Below are 23,004 nucleotides of genomic sequence, written 5' to 3'. Positions count from 1 at the left end.
AATTCACACCATTATTTTATATACCACTGAGAAAGAAAATAGGCTGCCAATGAAACTATGACAAGGGTATCAATTTTAAAATGTACCTCAATTTCAGAAATAACAAAAAGTAAAAATAGTATTAGTAGAATCTACGAAATACAACGTTTTGAAGTTCAAGATACATCATGATATGCAAATAGGCATTGTATAGTACAACACCAAGAAGAAGGCCATACTTTAAAGCAGAGACAGTATGTTGCTAGAACCGCAGCGTAAAATAATAAGTATAAAACTCTAAGTTGTAGCAACTAACATTTACTGAGCACCGAACATACGAAAAGTGCTTAAAACAGTACCTGGCACATAAAACTCATTTATTCCTCAAAGGAACCCTATGAATTAGATATCACGATGACACACCCCCTTTGCAAATGAAGAAATGGAGGCATAGAGATTAAGTAACCTGCTTAATGTCATACAACTAGTATTGAAACCACTAACTCTACTGCTTGTAAAACATCTACATTATTCTGACTCCTAAAAATCCAAGTAAAGAAGGTTGCAAAGTCAGCAGTAACCACAAGTAAAAGGTCTTCAATTTCCAAAATTGTGTTGTCTGAATGTCATACTTCACATGTCACTGAAAAGATCAGATTAGCCTAATCTATCCCAGGGGTTGGTAAAATATGGTCCATGGGCCAAGAATGAACTGACACCTCTTTCTGCAAGTGTTTTATTGGAACAGAGCCACCACCTTTATATATTGGCCATGACAGTTTTGGCACTATGACAGCATATAGCCTAAAATACTCACTATCTCGTCTTTTACAGAAAAATTTTGCCCACTCCTCATTCTACATTTTCCTTTTTCAAAACTTTTCATTATTCAATGATGAACATAAACACTCCTTAAACTAAGATTTGGTATAAACAAAACTTCAATTTACAAAAACAAGCAGTCATTGCATCAATAGTAAACTAGATGTTAATGAAGGAGGAATGTTTCTCTCACATTATCAAGAGGCAAAAACTTTTAATTCTGATCCAGTGACTAGAAGAGAATATCAAATACATGAAGTCTCTCATCTTGATTGAACTTTAATTCCACATTACAATTTGTGCTTTTTAGGTCTTTACCACTGTACTACTGAACCCCAACCTATCCTCAGTGCCCTGAGCATTAATGAATCACCTTGTAGAATTCTGCTCTGTCGCTATTAGGCTGCCCTTCCTTTATCCATTGTAGACAATACTAACTGTAAGAATATTTTGACTAAGCAGAAAGTGTTCATTAAAAATGACATGCTTAGTTAAAAAAAAAAAATGACATGCTTTAATGAACCATAATAGTTAATTACTGTTAGTTTGAGTTAAATCTGCAAATTTAGTTTAATCTCTGAACATTAAAATATATCCCTTACCAAATACATAAAAAATAATCAGCCAATTTTTAATTCAAGGAAAAAGGCCAAGAAGACAATTATAGTACCTTTGGTACTGCAGCCTGGAAAACAAAGTCCGTCATGTCCAGCTCTGTGCTGTTGGAGGCCTGTATCGTTATCACTGTGACACTGGGGTTGGTGTTTGACCGTTCAAAGGTGAATTCTATCTTCAAGCCATTCTTACTGTATGCTGTGATGGAGGGGATGCCTGGGAAAGCACAGGGAGATCAGTCTAATTGTAGTCAGCCTAATGCTTGCAAAATTATTACTTCCTTTCTTCAACAACTATCTCTCATTGCGCTAATGATGATAACACCAGTGATCGTACCTGTAGCAATGTCATTGAAGAGAGGCTGTGATGAAAGCCCATCCAACAAGAAGGGGGGCTGGGATATCTGTGGGACTGAGGCAGGGGTGGGAGCAGCAGCTGGAGCACCTAAATGAAACATCCCAAAGTTAGGTCAATCTTAGCCAGAATGACAAATCTCACCAAGAAAATATGGAAGAAAATTATCATGATCTCAAATTAAGGGAAGGATGCCTTAAACAAGATGCAAAAATAACTAAAAATTCAAATACTTTAAAATGAATAACTTCTGTTCATTAAAAAAAACCATAAAAAAATAGACCAAAGGCAGAAGAAAATGTATGCTACAAAATAACAAATGGATGATTACCCAGAACTATAAATATCTTTTACAAATCAATAAGGAAAAAAGTTAACCTAATTTAAAAGTGGTAAGAGAAGTGAACAAGTATTTCACAAAAGAATGACTGCTTTGATTAATTCTTGCATATTTACACAGGGAGACATGTTACAAAAAGTGTGCATAGCAAGATAATTTCTAACAATGAAATTCTGGAAACAAAATGTCCATCATCAAAATAATGGGTAAGTAAATTGTGGTACACTGACAAAATAAAATACTATACATATACAGCAGTAAAAATGTGAATGCACTAGAAATGCACTTAACATGGATTATTCACAAATACAATGTTTAGCAAAAAAAAAGCAAGGTATAAAAGTACACATGCAGTTGGATACCAGTTCTAAAAAGGCAAAAAATGGCAAAACAATACTACACACTGTATCATTCTAGAAATACACATGAATGGTAAACACCAAAGCTAACACTATTTTAGAATAGATAGTAGTTACCTCTGGGATCAAGAGGGAAGGAGATAAGGGGGCAGTACACAGGGAATGTCAACTCTCTTAGTAACATTTTATTTTACAAGCTAAGTAGATCAAGGCATTTATTAATTTTAACACACACACACACCCTGGGAGAGGTGGTGTGGAGTGGGGGAAAGAAATCATCAGATTATCATACTTATTTGATCCTTCCAAATAAGAACAAGTTAAGGAGGGCCAGGGATAGAACGTGATCATGAACTAACAGAAATCAAGATTCTAAGAAGAGGCATAAGAAAATTCAGCAAAAGAAAGAGAATGCATTTTATGCTTAAATAGATTTCAAACTACTTATAAAATTAACTGAAATTACACCATTTAAAAAATTCACAAAATGAAATAAAGGCTGAATTAGCTTAAAAAAAATAATGCCCAAGTACACTAGAAAAAAAATCACATACTAAAAATTAGCAAGGAAGGTAGAAATACATATGGCTAAGCAAAGCACAAGGAGCTAAAACAAATGTGGACACCACAGGATGTGCAGTCAAGCAGATTACCAATGAAGAATATAAACAAATATTCACATAGTTATCCTAGTTTTTATAAATCTAATCTAGTAATTTTCCCACAATTTCCATTTTCAAAACAATTTTAGAAACGTGTTCCCATGGAAAATCACGGGCTACCCAAGACACACAGGCAACATATGAGTCCCTAAGTCCCCCAAATTTTAGCTTTTTTCCTCCTGCAATGGTACAATACGTAGTTTTGAGAAACAACAGAAACTCACTGCTCCAGTTCCTCTAAAAGCTCATACTAAATTTATTTCCTACTTTCTACTGATTTAAATTACTGTGCATTACGATATGACTGTAATGATGGCTTAAAGAATCTAGAACTCAAAATTTTTTTACTTAAAAATTAAAAAAAAGGGAAAACGTGTTTAAACTCATTATGAATAAGGAAAGGAAAATCTAGACTTTTTAACATTTTATCATTTTACTTTTTCATTTAAGACTAGAAAAACAAGAAAGTCAGAACAAAAACAAAACATTAAGACCCCATGATAAATGAGTTAAAGGATACAAAAGGAATGTACGAAAAGGAAATTCATGTATAATGCACATATGGATAAATATAAAACATTCCCTTGAATGAAAAAATAAAAATTAACAAAATGATAGCATCAATCTTTCAACTGTTAGGGCTTTTTAGAAAAGACGATAATATTTATGACTATACAGTGAAACTCATGGCCATATACATTGAGGAAACGATAAATAACATTTACCAAGTGCCTACTATGTGTCATGCATGTACTAAGTCACTGTTCCTCACAATACCCTATGACGTTAAGTATTTATCCTTCTTACTTTAAACAGATTCAGACAGATTAAGCCTAACTTAACTTAGCCTAAGAATGTAAACCCAAAATAAATTTGGACAAATTTATGTAATAACGATATGTTGAGGCATTAGTTATGATAAGAAAACTCTGGAAACAAACAAAATGCCCAATAGTAAGGAACTGAATAAATAATGGTTCAAACTTCTTAATGAAATATTAGACAACCATTTAAAATTATAATTGGTAAGATTATGTACTAACATGGAAATGCTATTATGTTAATAAATAAAGCATATCATCTATACACTACAGTTTGTTTTGGACATGCCGCACAGCTTGCAGGATCCTAGTTCCCTGACCAGGGTCTGAAGCCAGGCCCTAAGCAGTGAAAGCACATAGTCCTAACCACTGGACTGCCAGGGAATTCCCCATACACTATGTTTTAAACATGGGATTGTTTTTGTTTTTCCATATATCTAGGATAGCTTTGGCATCTCAAGATTTGAAAATGACTATTTGTAAATGGCTCTAAGTACATGACAAGTAACATTTTTAAATTCTGTTAAGACAAATACAAACCATAAGCTCTGGGAGGCTGCTACGTTAGGAAAAAAATCATTTAGCTTGTGATAGCCAGTCTAGATGAGCATTCAACAACTTTATCCTATGGCTGTTTTCTACGTAAGGTCATGTATGCTGTAACTCTCCATTATACTTTTAAAGAAGTCACTTAAGATAGAAATTATATGCTACAGTGATACTCTTGGACTCTTTTTTTTTTAATTTATTTATTTTTGTCTGTGTTGAGTCTTCATTGCTGCACGCGGGCTTTCTCTAGTTGCGGTGAGTGGGGGAGCTACTCTTTGTTGCGGTGCGCAGGCTTCTCATTGCGGTGGCTTCTCTTGTTGTGGAGCATGGTCTCTAGGCATGTGAGCTTTTGTAGTTGTGGCACACAGGTTCAGTAACTGTAGCTCACGGGCTCTAGAGCGCAGGCTCAGTAGTTGTGGCACGGGCTTAGTTGCCCTGCAGCATGTGGGATCTTCCCGGACAAGGGCTTGAACCCATGTCCCCTGCATTGGCAGGCGGATTCTTAACCACTGTGCCACCAGGGAAGCCCTCTTGGACTCTCTTGAACTCTTGTGTTCACAATATCTCTGAACACATTAATTACAAATGTCTACTACATATAAATAAAGAAAAGATATTCCCAAATGAAAAGTTATATTTGAATATTATAACCATGGATGACTTTCTCCTTCCATTGCTTTAATACCAAGGAGAGAGACAGGGAGAGAGAGGGAAGGAGGAAAACAGTTGACATCTCTCCACTCTCTACAAACGGCCACAGTTCTTGCAAACTAACCATGAGTAGAAAGAAACCTAGAAAAAGTAATGTATTTCTTGGGATGTATTTCTTTTCTAAGCTGAGACAGTCCTTTCTATCTTAAAATGCTATGAGTAATTTACTCTCCAAAAAATTAAAAATTAGACTTTAAGGAATCCCTATTAATTATCTCTAGAGTATTAGTATGGCAACATATCCCAGATGTTGTGAAGACTCTTGCTTTTCACTTAGCCTCTCCCATCTTCAACTGTTTCATGTGCTAGATAGAAAGGCTATGTTCAGTACAGTTTTCCCCTAAGGTCCTTGTCCCTAACCAAGCATGAAATAACTCTAGTCTGGCCTCACCTGTAAGGTTGATGTCTCCCAGCAAATCAAGAAGTTCTCCACCAGCAGAAGCTGGTTTGCTTGTAGGTGCAGTTGGAATGACAGGTGTTATGTCATTTCCTCCCAACAAATCCAATAAATCATTGGCCTAAACAAGGAAATAAAATCTTATTCATTAGTCACTGCCTAATCTGTATCTGATGCAAAGCCCTTTCAACACTTAAAAATAAGGAAGAGAACCATCAATCAATCCAGGAACACTGAAAGGTATCAGCTAAGAGATAGGTTCTAAGGAACTATAAGATCATGAAGATCCCCAGATAAGCAAGGGAAAAGCTACCTGGCTGGTGGGCTGTGGCCCAGAGGGTGGTGGCTTGGTCTCTAGAGGAGCTGGTTCTGTCTCTCCATTTGTCTGCACAATCTCAGTAGGGCCATTTGTGGTTACTTTTTCCATGACAGGCATTCTCTCAAGCAGAGCAGACCTGAAAGAATCTGAAGTGGTTAAATTCTAGGCAGTTAACCTAGCTTCCCTACCCAAAACAATCACTGTAACTATATTGGAGCCAAACATGTAGAGACATCTCCCCTCCCCACATCCCAACACAGACACTAAAATAGAAGCTGGATTACAAGAATACATGACCTAAATTCCTGGCTGGATTAAGGGCAGGCAAGAAACACTGAATGGACAAACTGTCCCTCTAAATCCCGAGACACTGGGAATTCTCAGTGATAGAGAAATTGGAATGAAAGAACAGCAAATAAGTACATTATTAGCAGTTTCCAATTAAGAAGATACTGGGGCTTCCCTGGTGGCGCAGTGGTTGAGAGCCCGCCTGCCGATGCAGCGGACACAGGTTCGTGCCCCGGTCCGGGAAGATCCCATATGCCGCAGAGCGGCTGGGCCCGTGAGCCATGGCCGCTGAGCTTGCACGTCCAGAGCCTGTGCTCCGCAACGGGAGAGGCCACAACAGTGAGAGGCCCGCGTACCGCAAAAAAAAAAAAAAGAAGATACTGCATAACAGAAGAGGGAAAAAAGATACTGCATAACAGAAGACACTGCACACCAAAATGTTAATAGTAATGATATCTGAATGCGATTCTCTTGAGAAAAAAACAACTCCCACTTCTTCACCAAATAAAATGGAAAATGAAGCAAACTTTCTCTACCAAAAGAAAGGTGAGAAGGGGACTAAAGGAACATAGTTCACTTATTTCTTTAGAGGCTAGGCAGAATAGAAGATGGACAAAACACAAGGGGCCAAGCAGTTAGAACTAAACAGAGTTGTGAAGTCCGGCTAATAAAGCACGAGGGATGAATCTCCTTTACGGGTTTATCGTGACAATTTGTTTGAGATGCTAAGAGGCACATGCATTGTTTACTTTCTTTTACTTACCTCATATGGTCATATTTCTTAAAAAGTGCATTATATTCTACTGCCCTCTGCTGGAGCTCCACATCAATGCTGCTTCCATAGATGGAAACCACTTTCTTAATTCGGCTTTGGGATAAAATGACAAACAAATTCAAATACCCAAAAGAAAGTTCATAAACAAGCAGAGAGAATAATGTTTGAAACAGAGGGTTCTGGTTAAAATTTTGAAATGCTCTTTTCTTAATGTACATAACTTTTCAAAAACAAAACACTTTTCCTTTATGTTCATTCATCTGACATATAGCTCAAGACCATCATACTTATTACCATCATACTTATTCTAGTTGTAATACTAGATTTTGTCTGTTAAATATCTCATACCCTAAAATTTGCTAGATAAAAGTACCGATTGTTAATTTGCTACAAAAGAATAAATTTATAGTGTTCACTCTCTTCTTTAATAACTTTAAAATAAGCTTTTATCAACAAGTGGGTCATGGCATCAGACTTCTTTCAACAAAAGGTCATTACCTGACACCAAATTCTTCTACTTCACAATTTAAATAGTAAAAAATACCATTCTTCACGAGGCTTAACATTAAAAATTAAAGCAGACGGCTTCCCTGGTGGCGCAGTGGTTGAGAGTCCGCCTGCCGAGGCAGGGGACACGGGTTCGTGCCCTGGTCCGGGAAGATCCCACATGCTGTGGAGCAGCTGGGCCCGTGAGCCATGGCCGCTGAGCCTGCGCCTCCAGAGCCTGTGCTCCGCAACGGGAGAGGCCACAACAGTGAGAGGCCCGCGTACCGCAAAAAAAAAAAAAAAAAAAAAATTAAAGCAGAAGGTCTAAGAGAACTAAGTTTAAATATGCTTGGCTGGGAGACTGATCCAAGAATTGACTTTTCGTCAAAACAGTAAAAAGAAAAAAATAAACCAGAACCCTTATATGGGAAAATAACTTCGCTACTTTGAAAGAGAAAACAGGCATGGGGGATGACAGGGAGCAAAGTATAGATAAAATAAGGATTAACCATGAAATGATGATTGTTATTGAGGAATAAAGGTATATGCAATTGATTTTACTATTCTACTTTTGCTTTTGCTTGAAATTTTCCATAATAAAGTTTTTAAAAATTACAAAACAACATGTTCACCCTACTTTTTCTCCATACTCACTTTACAGTACAGGTGAATCGAGTAGAAAGCTTCATAATGGCAGTGAGGGCATAACCTCGTGTCACTGAGGTGGACATATTAGAGATTAGGACACTTTCTAAAATATCCAACACTTCATCCTCTGTTACCTGTGCAGAAAAAAAAAAAAGACAATATAAGATGAATTTTAACTGTAAATATCTACATCTGATATTAAGTCACAGGATGTCACCAGAAAGACAATCCTGCCATCATCATTACCAAAGCTTCTAACATAAACTGTGCTTTGCCAGAGTAACTGTACAACCTAACCCACCAACCAGAAGCAAGTAGGAGGGAGGTAAAAAGGATGGAAAATACCCATTGGGGGCTAAGAGGCATTTTATGACTTTCAAAGGCAGAAGGAGAGGAAGAAAGGAAAAAGATACATAGAGTTAAAGTGTTGTTGCCACAACTTCTCTGAAATCCAGTCCTTTAATGAGCAAATGGAAACATGGATACACTCTCATTTCTTATCAGCCAGAGGGTAAGAGAAACAATGTAAGTCAGTCTGATGGGATGGGGGGTAGGTCCTAAACGCAGTTTTAATATCTCACAATGGCCCAGTAAGTTCCAACTCAAAAATCAGCAGGTTTTCCAATGTAATTCTGGAATTGCTTCTTTAAAAGGTTTTCAAGGAATCAATCTCAACTGATTAAACACCACTCTCTTAAAACCAAAAAATTGTTTTTCCCCCTCCTTAACCAAGAGTGACAAAGGGTACCTGAATAGGCTCTTCCTCTTCACATTGGCCAGACACAAGAAGATCTCCATATTCACCTATACACCAGGCAGCTACTTGCACCAAAGGTTGCTGGCAAAAGAAAGTCACCATTTGTCAAAGATTTCAGTCCTTTAAAGGATTAATACAAATCACAGGTCATCTAATCATAAAGGTCAAAACTGAGGCACCTCTAGAGTGACAGTAGTAAGAGCATATCAGGAAAATAAAGGGCAATTTCCCCCCAAAAGTGAAAGTACTTACCTGAGAATAATCACCAAGAATTGCTTTGTACAAGCGCTGGACAGTATAGGCATGCATCTCCACACTATTGGTTATTAACTGGATCAAGTTGGGAACTGCATCATCACGAACATAGCTTCCTGCCTAAAAGGAAATGCGGACAGTTACCCCTAGAAACACACAGTAATAATAAGAAATGTTAGCTAGTATTGTTGCTGTTCAAAGGAGACTACTACAAAACACCCTCAAAGATAAAGTTGTTTCCAATTCTCATGTTTATAAGCAGTTCAAACTTCAAAGTCTTTTTTTTTTTACTGGAGTATAGTTGATTTACAATGTTGTGTTACTTTCAGGTGTACGGCAAAGTGAATCAGTTATACATACACATATATCCACTCTTTTTTTAGATTCTTTTCCCATACAGGCCATTTCAGAGTATTGAGTACAGTTCCCTATGCTCTACAGTAGGTTCTTATTAGTTACCTATTTTATATATAGTAGTGTGTATATGTCAATCCCCATCTCCCAATTTATCCCTCCCCCCTTAAAGTCTTATTTAAATGAATATTCTAAAGTTTTAAGATTTTATAAAAAATAAAAACTTCTCTTCGTCCAAAGTAAAAAAAAAAAAAGTTTAAAATTTAAGAAGCCTTCTCTACTCAAAACAGGTAAGGTCTACGATTACAAAAATTTAAGAAATACATTCACTGGGAACTTAATTACAACAACCTCTCCCTTCCCACAACTCCCCAACACAGGTGTTAAAATCACATGAGCTAGCTATAGTAGTCACGCTACTCTGGGGGATGGAGAGTACGTGAACAGTTCAAAAAGGCTTGTTAAATAAGATGAGACTGAAATAAATAGTAACTTTTAAAAAACCTGAGTTTAGGGGACTTCTTTGGTGGTCCAGTGATAAAGAATCTGCCTTCCAATGCAGGGGACGTGGGTTCGATCCCTGGTCGGGGAACTAAGACCTCACATGCTGCAGGGCTTAGAACTAAGCCCGTGCGCCTCAACACACATGCTGCAAACTACAGAGCCCACGCACTCTGGAGCCTGCGTGCCACAACTAGAGAGAGAAAACCCGCACACCACAACTAGAGAGAAGCCCTTGCACCACAATGAAGAGCCCACACGTCACAACGAAAGATCCCAAGTGCCTCAAGAAGATCCTGTGTGCTGCAACTAAGACCCGATGCAGCCAAATAAATACATAAATAAGCAAACAAACAAATAAAAAACCTGAGTTTATTCACACTCCTTTAAAAACTAGTTTATAAATATAGAACCAATAAGTAGTCCCAGGAATAGGAAATATTTTGTATTTAATTATCCACATTAAAAAGAAAAAGAAAACCTTGATCTCTTTATTGTCCTCTTGACTAGTGGAATCTTGAGATTTACAATCACAAAAACAAAATACAGCTATTTAACCTATGAGGAAACCAAATTTTGGCCTTATCAGAGCACGATGATAACCAGGCTGCACAGGACATATAAACAGTGGAACCTGTGCCTAGTATCAGCCCACCTTGGTCAATCTCCCATTACTGGACAGAAGAGTTGATCGGATTTACAAGACTGAGACCAGGCCTACCCATGTGTACTTTAGAGAGGAAAAAGACAAAGAAAAAATCCCAGGTGGCTGGGATACCCACTCCTGTTAAGAAACACAAAGACAGGGCTTCCCTGGTGGTGCAGTGGTTGAGAGTCCACCTGCCGATGAGAGGGACACGGCTTTGTGCCCCCGTCTGGGAGGATCCCATGTGCCGCGGAGCAGCTGGGCCCATGAGCCATGGCTGCTGAGCCTGCGCGTCCGGAGCCTGTGCTCCGCAACGGGAGAGGCCACAATGGTGAGAGGCCCGCGTACCGCAAAAAAAAAAAAAAAAAAAAGAAACACAGAGACAGAGGGAGAAGTTTAGGGAAATGGTCAAAAAGGAAAGGTGAGAAGCTAAAAAGCAGGTAATTAGTGGTGTGACTTAGATATTTACATTCTTCCCTAATAGGAAAAAGCAGAGTGTTTTATTATTTTTTTTAATAAATTTATTTATTGTATTTATTTGTTATTTTTGGCTGCATTTGGTCTTCGTTGCTGCGAGCCGGCTCTCTCTAGTTGCAGTGAGTGGGGAGCTACTCTTCACCGCGGTTCACGGGCTTCTCATTGTGGTGGTTCTCTTGTTGCAGAGCACGGGCTCTAGGCGCGGGGGCTTCAGTAGTTGTGGTATGTGGGCTTCAGTAGTTGTGGCTCGCAGGCTTAGTTGCTCCGCATGTGGGATCTTCCTGAACCAGGGCTCGAACCAGTGTCCCCCTGAATTGGCAGGCAGATTCTTAACCACTGCTCCACCAGGGAAGCACAAGCAGAGTGTTTTAAATAAGAGAAATCATCAACATGATCTAATTGACATTTATAGACCACGCCATTCAACAACAGCAGAATACACATTCTTAAGCTCACACAGAACATTCATTAAGACAGATCACATTCTGGGCCATTAAAAATAAATTTAAAAGAACAGAGGGACTTCCCTGGTGGTCCAGTGGTAAAGAATCCGCCTTCCAATGCAGGGGACACGGGTTCGATCCCTAGTCGGGGAACTAAGATCCCACATGCCGCGTGGTAACTAAGCCCACGCACCACAACTACTGAGCCTGCACACCTCAACTAGAGAGACTGAGTGCCACAAACTACAGAGCCCACACGCTCTGGAGCCCACGTGCCACAACTAGAGAGAGAAAAACCCAAACGTCACAACTAGAGAGAAGCCTCTGTGCCACAACTAGAGAGAAGCCCAAGCTCTGCAATGACGAGCCCCTGTGCCACAACAAAAAGATCCCGCATGCCACAATGAAGACCCAAGGCAGACCAAGATAAAAATAAATAAATAAATATTTTAAAATAAATAAAAGAATAGAAATCATGCAAAATTAAACTAGAAATAAGTAATATAAAGATGGCTGAAAAGTCCCCAAATATTTGGAAATTAAATAACACACTACTAAATAACACATGGATCAAAGAAAACATTGGGAACAAAAAACTATAGACCAATATCTCTCATGAACACAGATGCAAATATCCTTAAAAAAATTAGAAAATCAAATACAACAATAATGAATTAAAAAACCTATATGTCACAACCATGTGGGATTTATTCCTGATATGAAAGGCTGATTCAGCATTCAAAATTCAATTAATGTAAGCCAACTATACTTCAATTAAATAAATAATTTTTTAAAAAATCAATTAACTTAACCTAGCACATCAATAGGCTGAAGAAGAAAAATCATATGATCATATAAAAAGAGAACATAAATTGATTGGAAAACCGAAAAGTTGGAGCAATTTTTTAAAAAAGGTTTTGATTTCAATAAACATTTTTCTCCAGGAGCTCTAATTTTTCCCTTCTTTTGAGCCTTATAAAAACCATCATATCTTTTGTTAGAATATAGTTTCCCAATTAAGTATACTGACTTTTAAACTTTTACGAAATTAATTCATTGTAGGTAAACTATTTAACTGAAATTTTAAAAATTTCAATGGTATCATTCCCTCCTACAGATGTTTCATAATTTACTTAACCCATGCCCATTTGGAGACTCCTGGTTGTTTCCAGCTTTCCCCTATTATAAATAAGATTAGGATGAACACTTCTGTAATATACATTTTTGCACAGTGACCTTTTATTTTTCCAACAGAAAGTCCTAAAAACATAATTAATAAAGTACTGCCTGTTCTCTATTTTCTAACTAGCACTAGGAATTAGATTAAAAAGTATGACAAGTGAAAAATGATACCTCACTTTTATTTTATTTACTATCTCTTTAAGAGTAAGGGTATTTTTCACTGTTAACTAGCCATTTCTTCTTTTGTCAAATGTCTGTTCAAATGCCAGTTTTTCCTTTAGTGTTTCACTTTTTCCTATTAATTGTAAAGTATTTATAGATTAAAAATATTAACACACTGTCATATGTTACAATGGTTTTTCCCCTAATTGTCATCTGCCTTTTAACTTTGTAGACTTTTTTTCCTTCTGCTATACAAGTTTTAAATTTTAATGTGGTCAACTTCGTCAACGTTTTTTACTTCTGGTGACATAATTAGACATAGATAGTTATGCCACTACATTTTCATTTTTACTCTTAAATCTCTAATCCCTGTCTATTAATTGATCGACTGAGAAGCTCCAAAATTCTGGAAGACTACCAAAGAAAGGATATTCTATAAAATCATAATTTAAAATCCAGAATTTAGCCATTCAAAACTTTCCAATGATTTTCTATCATATTCAAAATAAAATCCTAACTCCTGTAAGGCCTTATAGAATCTAGCCCCTGCATCAAGCTTACCATTCTCTGCCTCTCTCACTCTACTGGCTTCACTGGCCTTCTTGATGCTCTCCAGACAGGTCAAGCTTGTTTGCTACCCTAGGGCTTTGCAACACTTACTGTTCCCTCTGATTTGTACACTCTTCGCCCAAATCTTTGCACAGCTCCTCATTTAACCAAGTTCTCTACTCAATGTTACCTCCTCTGAGTGACCTGCCCTATTCTACCTAAGACACCTGGCCCACTGCCCCATATCCCATCCTCTTCTGCCATCAGTATAGTCCCATATGCTACTTTAGTATTTTTCATAGCATTTTCCCCTGCCTGACAAGAGAGTGTTACATATTTCCCCATGAATTTCCTACCTCCCCCACTAGAATATAAGCTTCATGAGAACAAGGGCTTTTCTGACTCGTTAATCGACACATACAGCCCTTAGTATATGTTGACTTAAGAACACTACTTACCGTTGTCAGAACGCGCATAATTGTGTCTATATGCCACCGTTTGGAAGGTGCATACCTGAGAAAATAATGGCACTAGGTGAAAACACTGGAACCTATAAACTAAGCTCTGCTCAGTGACTTTCAAAAATCCTGTCCTACAGCATTTTTTAGGTTCACAGGTTAAGTGATTACATCTGGATCCATTTTACCTTCAAAACTAGCAGCAATTCCCATTTCAAAGGGTGATGAAGTGGTACATAGTCAAATTCAGATGTTCCACGTAATATGCAATAGGAGTTGCTGAGCTGAGAACTGGGGACTCTGTCTCCAGTTTTTCAGAAAATAAATCATAAAGTCAGGACAGGAGAGGATAGAGAAGAAAGAAGAAAAGGGACTCTTCCGAGACCCAGGCACACCAGGACTAGAAACTTGCTCCCTTAAATTCACAGTGAAAAGAGGGGAAACAACCATACTACCAAAATCTTGAGGTACTTCTTCCTAAAAGTTTTACACAGAACCACCATCCAGATGCTGTAACTTTTCTATTCTTTTCATCAAAAGGACATCATAGATGAGAGGTTAAAGAACAGATAAAAGAGGAGAGTTTATAAAAGTGGGATTATTTTGGTCTTAGCATAATGCTTAACATTAGATACTGGCTAGAATGGCCTTCTCAAACCTAATTTCTAATGGGAAGCCTGAAATAAATGTTACATGTTTAAACATGTTTACAACATTTCCCCCATGTTTTAAAGATGCTTTCCAAAAATTTCCAAGCATTTTTTACCAATGAATATAAAAATTAAATCTTACTTTTCTGCAGCAAGGAAGATTCCAGATGCACAGTCTGCTTTAAATTCTGGCTCACATGAATCCAGAAAATAAAGCAATTCCTTCATCATGCCTCGAATATTATTCCCATTTACCAGGGCAAAACTCAATTCCATTGCACGCCTTGCAGGGGGGAGGGAAAAAAAGTTATGATATTTACAGTGGGAATGAAACAAAGACCCAGGTATGTTGTCTTTGAACACCAAGCACTAGTGGATGTATTGATGTCTTTGCATGATCTTATGATCCCAATCTTTGCACATGAGATAACCAAAGTTATCAAATTTATTTTGAACGTTCATCAACACTTTTCTTCAAAAATCCCCAAGAGATATACTACTAAAGACCAAAAATGCAGTTTGAGTTCAGCAATCTATTCTATGAAGCTGAAATTTAGAATACTTAAAAGGCTCAAAAAGAGAGGCAACAAAATTATTACCCAATGATAATACCTCTGCGTTATTCATTAAAAACATGATATATAGTCACCTTACTCTCCTTTTATTACATCCACTTTAGTCCAAAGATGATGTAACATAGTTTACATCAAAAGGTACATAGAAGAGTAGAATAAAAACAAACCTTGAGAGCTAAGTTAGAGAAAGACAAATATTGTACACTATCACTCATATGTGGAAGCTAAAAAAAGCTGAATGCATAGAAACAGAGACTAGAATGGTGGTTACCAGGGTCTGAGGGGTGGGAAAAATGGGGAGATGTTGGTCAAAGAGCACAAACTTCCACCTATAAGATGAATAAGTTCTGGAGATTTAATGTATAGCATGATGGCTATTGTTAATAACAATGTATTATATACTTGAAAGTTGCTAAGAGAATAGATCTTAAATATTCTCACCATGAAAAAGAAATGGTAAGTATGTGATAGGATGCAGGTGTTAACTAATGCTACGGTGATAATCATTTTGCAATAGATAAGTGTGACAAGTCAATGTGATGGACATCTTTAACTTACACAATTATATCTCAATAAAGCTGGGAAAAAAACTGAAAAAGAGAATAAGAGCCATGAAAAGGAAAAAAAGGGTATGTGCTATGAGAGCAAATAGGAGTTTCTAAAACCGCCTATCAAATTTGGCAATGAAGGCAAATATGGACATGTTTTACATATAAAAGTTATAAGGTTATGACAGGCATCTTTTCACATTTGGTCAATAATGTCAAACATGGCATATAATTAACTTTCAAAAATCCCAATTTAATAATACTTTCATCTTAGTTAATCTACAAGCAACAAAAACTCAATCCTTACAGAAATGCAATAATAACTAATTCTTACACAGTGCTTAAGTACTTTACATATGTTAATCCAGTTAATCCTGCATATAACCTTTTGAAGTGGGTGCTCTTGTATCCACATTTTGCATATGGGACAACTGAAGCACAGGAAGGCTAAGTAACTAGACAAAGTTTATTAAGGGCAGAGCTAGGATTTGAAATGAGGCTTTCTGGCTCCAGAGTCTAAGCTCCTACTGTTATATAACCTGTCAAAGAGACCCAGGTTTTACTTTTGAAATGCAAAGCCCAGTCATGAGCTATACAGAAACAACACAATAGAAGTCAGAAAGTCTGATTTCTATTCCCACGTCTGCCATGTCCAAGGGGTAAGGTTTGGAGTAAGTCATTTGATTCCTTTGGTACTGTATTTTAATCTGTTAACTGGGGATAGAAGTAATTGCCTAGTCTCTCTTATTGGCTTCCTCTGAGAACCAACTGAGAGAGTGCTTATAAACTCTTTGCAAAGCACTATGTAAAAGTTGTTATTACTGACTCTAGGTCTTATCTTTAGTTTGCCCAAGCACTTAGCACCTGTTCTCTGCAAATAAAAGGAACACAATTATCAATGAATGTTTGTTAAGTGAATAGTTTCAGAGATCATTTCAAATCTAATTTTTTCTGGTTTGAACAGTAAACCAAAAGTTCACTGAGGCCAACTATAACTAGGCTTTACAAACAACTACAGTCATTCTAAGACGAGAACCAGTAGAATTACTACACCAAGGAAAAAATATACATGCCTTTTCTAAGTCCTATGTGCTGCCTAAAAGTCATTCCTAGATGCACTGTTCTAAAGAAACACGGCCGCCTCTAGTATTTTGAAGTACTGTGAGAAAACGTGTGCTGTCAGCAATTTGAGTTTCAGCATTGTGATAAAACACTCAGCCGATGGATCACTCCATATTTTCATCCTCCAACACACAGAACACAGTACCTCTGTTGAGTAAACATATGCCCAGCTTATCTGTACCTGTTTTACTCATCAAAGAACCAAGGACAACTTCAGTGTGCACTTCAGTATTCCGTACTGGCCTCTTTCATTAATCTAAACTTCTCCCTGCCAATCCTTTCGAAAAAAAGGATTTACTCTGTGAAAATAATGACTAAATACATAAATGTCTACATTCTCCCTCTCAAAACTATTACAAAGTTATCAGGTGATGGGTGGGGAGCAGAATTTTCAATAATCTGTTACCGTTTTATTGAGACATCCAAATCTTTTAGACAGTCCACAATGGTACTTCTGTGCCTCTGTACTGCGTTATGATCTGTCTGCACAGTCTTCAACAAAGATGTTAAAGCTACATATCTGGATGACATAAAGTTGCAGAAGAACAGAATTAAAATTCAGGATAATTCTCTGCTTAACGACAAAGAAGATGTCCAATGACTAAGGGAAAGCATACATTGTTAAATATTTAAAAGACAAGACAGATTAGTGAGTAAAATGGAAACACAGTAAAGCCATAAAAAATACTATAATCTAAAGCTGTGGCAACCAGAAGCCTTGGATTTAGATTTGTATTCATGGTCAATTCCATTTAAACTTCTAAAAGTGACTGACTTGATTCTTCCAAACTCTTTCAAATAGTACAACAAAATAAGTATATAGTATGCCTTTTCAGGCTGTCTGAGCCCCAAAACACAAGAGGAAATTATTTCAATTTTACCATTTCCTCTGCTTTTGTTTGATACCAGTACCAAAACTGCCCCTGCAAAAATTTGAGTTTATGATCCAAGTATTTAAAAATTCTTCTGGAAGGAGAAGATAATTCAGTGTACCATAATGATTATTTCCACATTTTTTCAATCGTTAACATGACAAGAAAGAATAGAAGGTAATACTGATAAATTCATCTACTTTAAAAAAGTAGCTGGAGTTCACAAACATGTTCCAGGTTTGCAACTGACATGTTGTATTTTTCTTCTTAATTTAGAGCAGGGGTCAGCAAACTACAGCCTATCTGCAAAAACCCAGCCCTCTGCTGTCTGGTTTGGTAAATCAGTTTTTATTGCAATACAGCCATGCACATCATTTACACAGTCTATGGCTGCTTTCACACCAAGAGGCAGAGGTGAGTAGTTGCCAAATAGACCCTAAGGCCCATGGAGTCTAAAATACTGACCATCCATCTGGTCCCTTACAGAAAAAGTTTGCTGACTCCTAATGCTAAAGTATAAACAGGACTAAAAATTAACTCATGAGGCAAATACTTAAATTCTTATCAAAACGGTTTTAAGACCAGACTAAAAATAAAAATCCTGAGTTGAAGTTCTAGATATGTCACTCAATACATGTGTGATCTTGAGCAAAGTCACTCTTGAGTACACTGAGTTTATAATAGCCAGATACAAGACATTTTTCAGTTGACTTACCTAATATTCTTGTCGTTGTTCAATAAGAAACGACCCAGGATATTTATGGCTAGGACCTACAGAGAAACAGCATAGCTTAAAAATTTAGGAAAATCAAATATCTATATTGTTTAAGGGTCACTTTCTGGCCTCTGATAGGTGCAAACTATTTAAAGGTGGTAGTTTAGTTAGTACTTCTATAGATTGCTAGCCAAAAAAAAATTCTGAAGGTAAACTCCTAAAACCATATTTTACTTCTGCTGAAAGATTGTTTTAAAGTTTTTATATCGTTAGCAGAAAAATAATATTGTTACAGCCTCACTGGAGGGAAACCTGGCAGTAACTATAAATATTTAAAATGAGGAATTCCCTGGTGGTCCAGTGATGAGGACTCTGTGCTACCACTGCAGGGGGCATGGGTTTGATCCCTGGTTGAGGAACTAAGATCCCGCATGCCACATGGTGCGGCCAAATAAATAAATAAAAGCTACAAAATGAAACTATATCCTCTGCTTCAACAATTTCACTTCTAGGAATTTAGCTGACAAATGTACTCGTACATATGCACAAAAATCTACTGCAACACTATCTATAATCACAAATGATAGGAGAGTCCATTAATAGCAAATTTGCTACATGTACTATGGCACATCCATACAACAGAATACTATGCGACCATTAAAAAGAATAAATCCTGACACATGCTGCGAAATGGATGTACCTTGAAGACATTATACTAAGTGAAATAAGCCGGACACAAACACCCCATATTATATGATTCCATTTATGTGAAATGTCCTAAACAGGCAAATCCATAGAGACAGAAGGTAGAACGGTGGTTGCCAGGGGTTGGGGACAGGGGATAAGGGAGAGTTATTGTTTAATAGGTACGTAGATTCAGTTTCGGAAGGCCAAACAGTTCTGAAGATAAATGGCTGTGTAGGTTGCAAAACATTGTGAATGTGCTTAATGCCACTGAACTACAGAATTAGAAATGGTTAAAATGATAAATTTTATGTTATGAATATTCTACCACAACCTTTTTAAAAATGAAAATGGTCTCTATACATGAATATAAACTAGTTCCAACATAATGTTTTCACCTAACATGAAATGTGTAAGGTGCAGAACAACCCAGATGACAAAAAGAACTATACACAAATACCGTAGTGTAGTTAGTAAATTTGTTTCTTACAAAGCTATGGGTTAGCAATTATTATACTAATAAATGGTTGAAAGAATGAATAAATTCTTGAGGGAGAGTTTTTCCTTATAGAAGAATTCCAATTATTTAATGAGGAAAAAATGAGGGAAATAGAACGGTATCATTAGAACACCACCCTAATAACTGTTGCAGACAAGATCCTCTGATGGGTACTGAAATGGTAGGTAAAAGTCTGAGGAGAACAGAATATCTGCATAGTGTCAAAGTGTTTCCTCCAAAATATTATAATTACAAAGGGGGAAAAAAACAATTATACAGTGGAGAGACACCACCTTAACCAAAAGATCAAGCTTAATATCACCAGTAATAAGACAAACAGATAGCAGGTACCTCCTGATATGAAGCTGAGAAGGGCACACCACTTCTGTGGTAGTCTTGCCAAAAAAGCATAACCTCAAACTAATTATAAGAATGTATTGGGGGCTTCCCCTGGTGGTGCAGTGGTTGAGAGTCCGCCTGCCGATGCAGGGGACACGGGTTCGTGCCCCGGTCCGGGAAGATCCCACATGCCGCGGAACGGCTGGGCCCGTGAGCCATGGCGGCTGAGCCTGCGCGTCCGGAGCCTGTGCTCCGCAACGGGAGAGGCCACAGCAGTGAGAGGCCCGCGTACCGCAAAAAAAAAAAAGAATGTATCGGGGTGGGGGGACTTCCCTGGTGGCACAGTGGTTAGGAATCCGCCTGCCAATACAGGGGACACGGGTTCGTGCCCCGGTCCGGGAAGATCCCACATGCCGCGGAACGGCTGGGCCCGTGAGCCATGGCGGCTGAGCCTGCGCGTCCGGAGCCTGTGCTCCGCAACGGGAGAGGCCACAGCAGTGAGAGGCCCGCGTACCGCAAAAAAAAAAAAGAATGTATCGGGGTGGGGGGACTTCCCTGGTGGCACAGTGGTTAGGAATCCGCCTGCCAATACAGGGGACACGGGTTCGAGCCTTGGTCCAGGAAGATCTCACATGCTGCAGAGCAACTAAGTCCATTTGCCACAACTACTGAGCCTGCGCTCTAGAGCCCGCAAGCCACAACTACTGAGCCCGTGTGCCGCAACTACTGAAGCCCCGTGCCTAGAGATCGTGCTCCAAACAAGAGAAGCCACTGCAATGAGAAGCCTGCTTACCGCAACAAAGAGTAGCCCCTGCTCGCCACAACTAGAGAAAGCCCGCATACAGCAACAAAGACCCAAAGCAGCCAAAAAATAAATTTAGAAAAAATTTTTAAAAAAAGAATATATCAGGGACTTCCCTGGTGGCGCAGTGGTTAAGACTCCATGCTCCCAGTGCAGGGGGCCCGGGTTCAATCCCTGATCAGAGAACTGGATCCCACACGCATGCCACAACTAAGAGTTCGCATGCCACAACCAAGGAGCCCGCATGCCACAACTAAGACCTGGCACAACCAAATAAATAAATAAATATTAAAAAAAAAAGAATATATCAGACAGAGCCAAATTGAGGGACATTCTACAAAGTAACTGATCAGTACTCTTCAAAAGTGTCAAAGTCACAAAAATGAAGGAAAGACGAAGGAAATGTCATAGATTAGAGGAGACTAAGGAGACAAGACAATAGATGCAATGTGGGATCAAGGATTAGTCATCAGTAGAAAAACTGGTGAAATCTGAATAAAGTCTGTAATATGGTTAATGGTACTGAACCAATACTAACTTCTTAGTTTTGATAATTATACTACAGTTATACAAGATGCTAACATTAGGGGAAGCTGAGCGAATGGTAATATTGGACTCTGAACTATTTTCGCAACTTTTGTGTAAGTCTAAAATTATTTTAAATAAAAAGTTTTTAAAAGTGGGATAGACAAGAAATACACATGTACAGACACATTTAAATATGGATAAAATATCTCCAAAAAAAAGTACATTAGAAAATGGTGAGAGTAGCATTAACACATTTACACTACCAAATGTAAAACAGATAGCTAGTGGGAAGCAGCTGCATCAGCTTGGTGCTTTGTGACCACCTAGAGGGGTGGAGTAGGGAGGGTGGGAGGGAGAGACAAGAGGGAGGGTATATATGTATACATATAGCTGATTCACATTGTTAAACAGCAGAAACTAACACCATATTGTAAAGCAATTATACTCCAATAAAGATGTTTAAAAAAAAAAGAAAAGAAAATGGTAACCGTATTTCCCACTAGAAAAATTGAGAGTCTACACATGAAAGCTACAGACAGACATCTTCCTCCCTGCATACCTTTTGTACTGTTTGAATTCTTTTACTTTGTGTTTATTTCTCAAATAAAAATTTAGAGAAATGAATTAACTCAAATATCATGTCTCATTTGAAGTGATTGAGCCCAACTCAAATCATGGCTTTAAAAAAAGCTCATTCAGAAATGCTTCCTTGGGACTTCCCTGGCGGTCCAGTGGTTAAGACTTCCCGCTTCCAATGCAGGGGACATGGGTTCGATCCCTGGTCGGGGAACTAAGATCTCATATGCCACATGGTGTGGTCAAAAAAGAAAAAAAAAAAGAGAAAGAAAGAAAATTTTCCTTCACTTAACATTATCTATGTGTCTAACCATACCTAAGCTCTTCCAATTTCTATTATAATCAATATTAAGCCTTCAGTGGAGAAAATGATACTTCAGATACCAAAAAAAAGCACTATACATTCTGCATCATTCTTTACTAAAGTTAATTTCCAAATGGAATTCATTTCCAAAATCCAAGTCAATTATTTTAAATAAAATGTTTAGAGAAGAAAAGATTAAAAAGACTTACTCGCAGTCCACTCTCTGACTTAATATCCATGATAGTCAAAACCGTTTCATAAAGAATAGCATTTCCTACATTTTTACTAGTCTCCGTATTAGTGGCAACCTGAAAAGACACAGAGGGTGTTACAAAAGTGACAAAACAATGCTTCCAAAAAATATCCAGAGGTAACAGGAGACATTTTGTGACTGATTACAGCCACCAATTAGAAAACACAAATAAAAACTGCTCCATATACTCAAAATCATTCTACTCCTTGCTTTACTAAAATGAGTGTTTACTTAAATGCAAGTTTAAGTACTCACCTGTGCTAATATATCATTCATAGCTTCACTTGAGTCATCATCATTTCGTCCTAAAATTCTTAATAACCGCAAAATTCGTACCTAATGTGCAAAATATGACAAATGTCAACAAATTCCGCCTGGCACAAAGGAACTTTGCTTGATATGAAATTCAAATAACTTAAATGAAGTCTTAGATCCCAACAGAAATGGTAAAATTCAAACAGAAGAAATTTAAACATTATCTTTAGAGAAGTTATATATGGTTCTATGTCTTAATGAAGTTATTAGACAACCCACACTTTGACACTTCACAGCCAAAGGTTACCACCACCTGCAGAGCTGTATTATATTGGTAAATCAAGTTTCCATGTAGTATATGATTTGACTATTA

The 23,004-nt window shown here is 37.6% G+C and overlaps 1 protein-coding gene and 1 non-coding gene across 3 annotated transcripts in view; both read right to left on the bottom strand.

Moving 5' to 3' along the window:
- Positions 1–23,004, bottom strand: part of AP1G1 (adaptor related protein complex 1 subunit gamma 1) — a 79,545-nt gene that overhangs the window by 4,625 nt on the left and 51,916 nt on the right. For both annotated transcript variants that reach the window (XM_059999020.1, XM_059999021.1), the window contains 14 exons: positions 22,632–22,712; positions 22,333–22,431; positions 18,392–18,447; positions 17,211–17,324; positions 14,702–14,842; positions 13,910–13,964; positions 9,135–9,257; positions 8,874–8,963; positions 8,132–8,259; positions 6,980–7,084; positions 5,923–6,064; positions 5,604–5,730; positions 1,753–1,860; positions 1,472–1,632 (listed from right to left, as the gene is read on the bottom strand). In XM_059999020.1, coding sequence (XP_059855003.1) covers positions 1,472–1,632; positions 1,753–1,860; positions 5,604–5,730; positions 5,923–6,064; positions 6,980–7,084; positions 8,132–8,259; positions 8,874–8,963; positions 9,135–9,257; positions 13,910–13,964; positions 14,702–14,842; positions 17,211–17,324; positions 18,392–18,447; positions 22,333–22,431; positions 22,632–22,712 — 1,530 coding nt within the window. The remainder of the gene's footprint in view (positions 1–1,471; positions 1,633–1,752; positions 1,861–5,603; positions 5,731–5,922; positions 6,065–6,979; positions 7,085–8,131; positions 8,260–8,873; positions 8,964–9,134; positions 9,258–13,909; positions 13,965–14,701; positions 14,843–17,210; positions 17,325–18,391; positions 18,448–22,332; positions 22,432–22,631; positions 22,713–23,004) is intronic.
- On the bottom strand, positions 16,853–16,938 carry LOC132417354 (small nucleolar RNA SNORD71). Its single transcript, XR_009517796.1, has one exon. It is a non-coding gene; the product is annotated as a small nucleolar RNA SNORD71 (small nucleolar RNA).

The sequence above is a fragment of the Delphinus delphis genome, chromosome 20 (genome assembly GCF_949987515.2).
Source record: "Delphinus delphis chromosome 20, mDelDel1.2, whole genome shotgun sequence".
NCBI lineage: Eukaryota > Metazoa > Chordata > Mammalia > Artiodactyla > Delphinidae > Delphinus > Delphinus delphis.
This window is presented reverse-complemented; position numbering and strand designations above follow the sequence as displayed.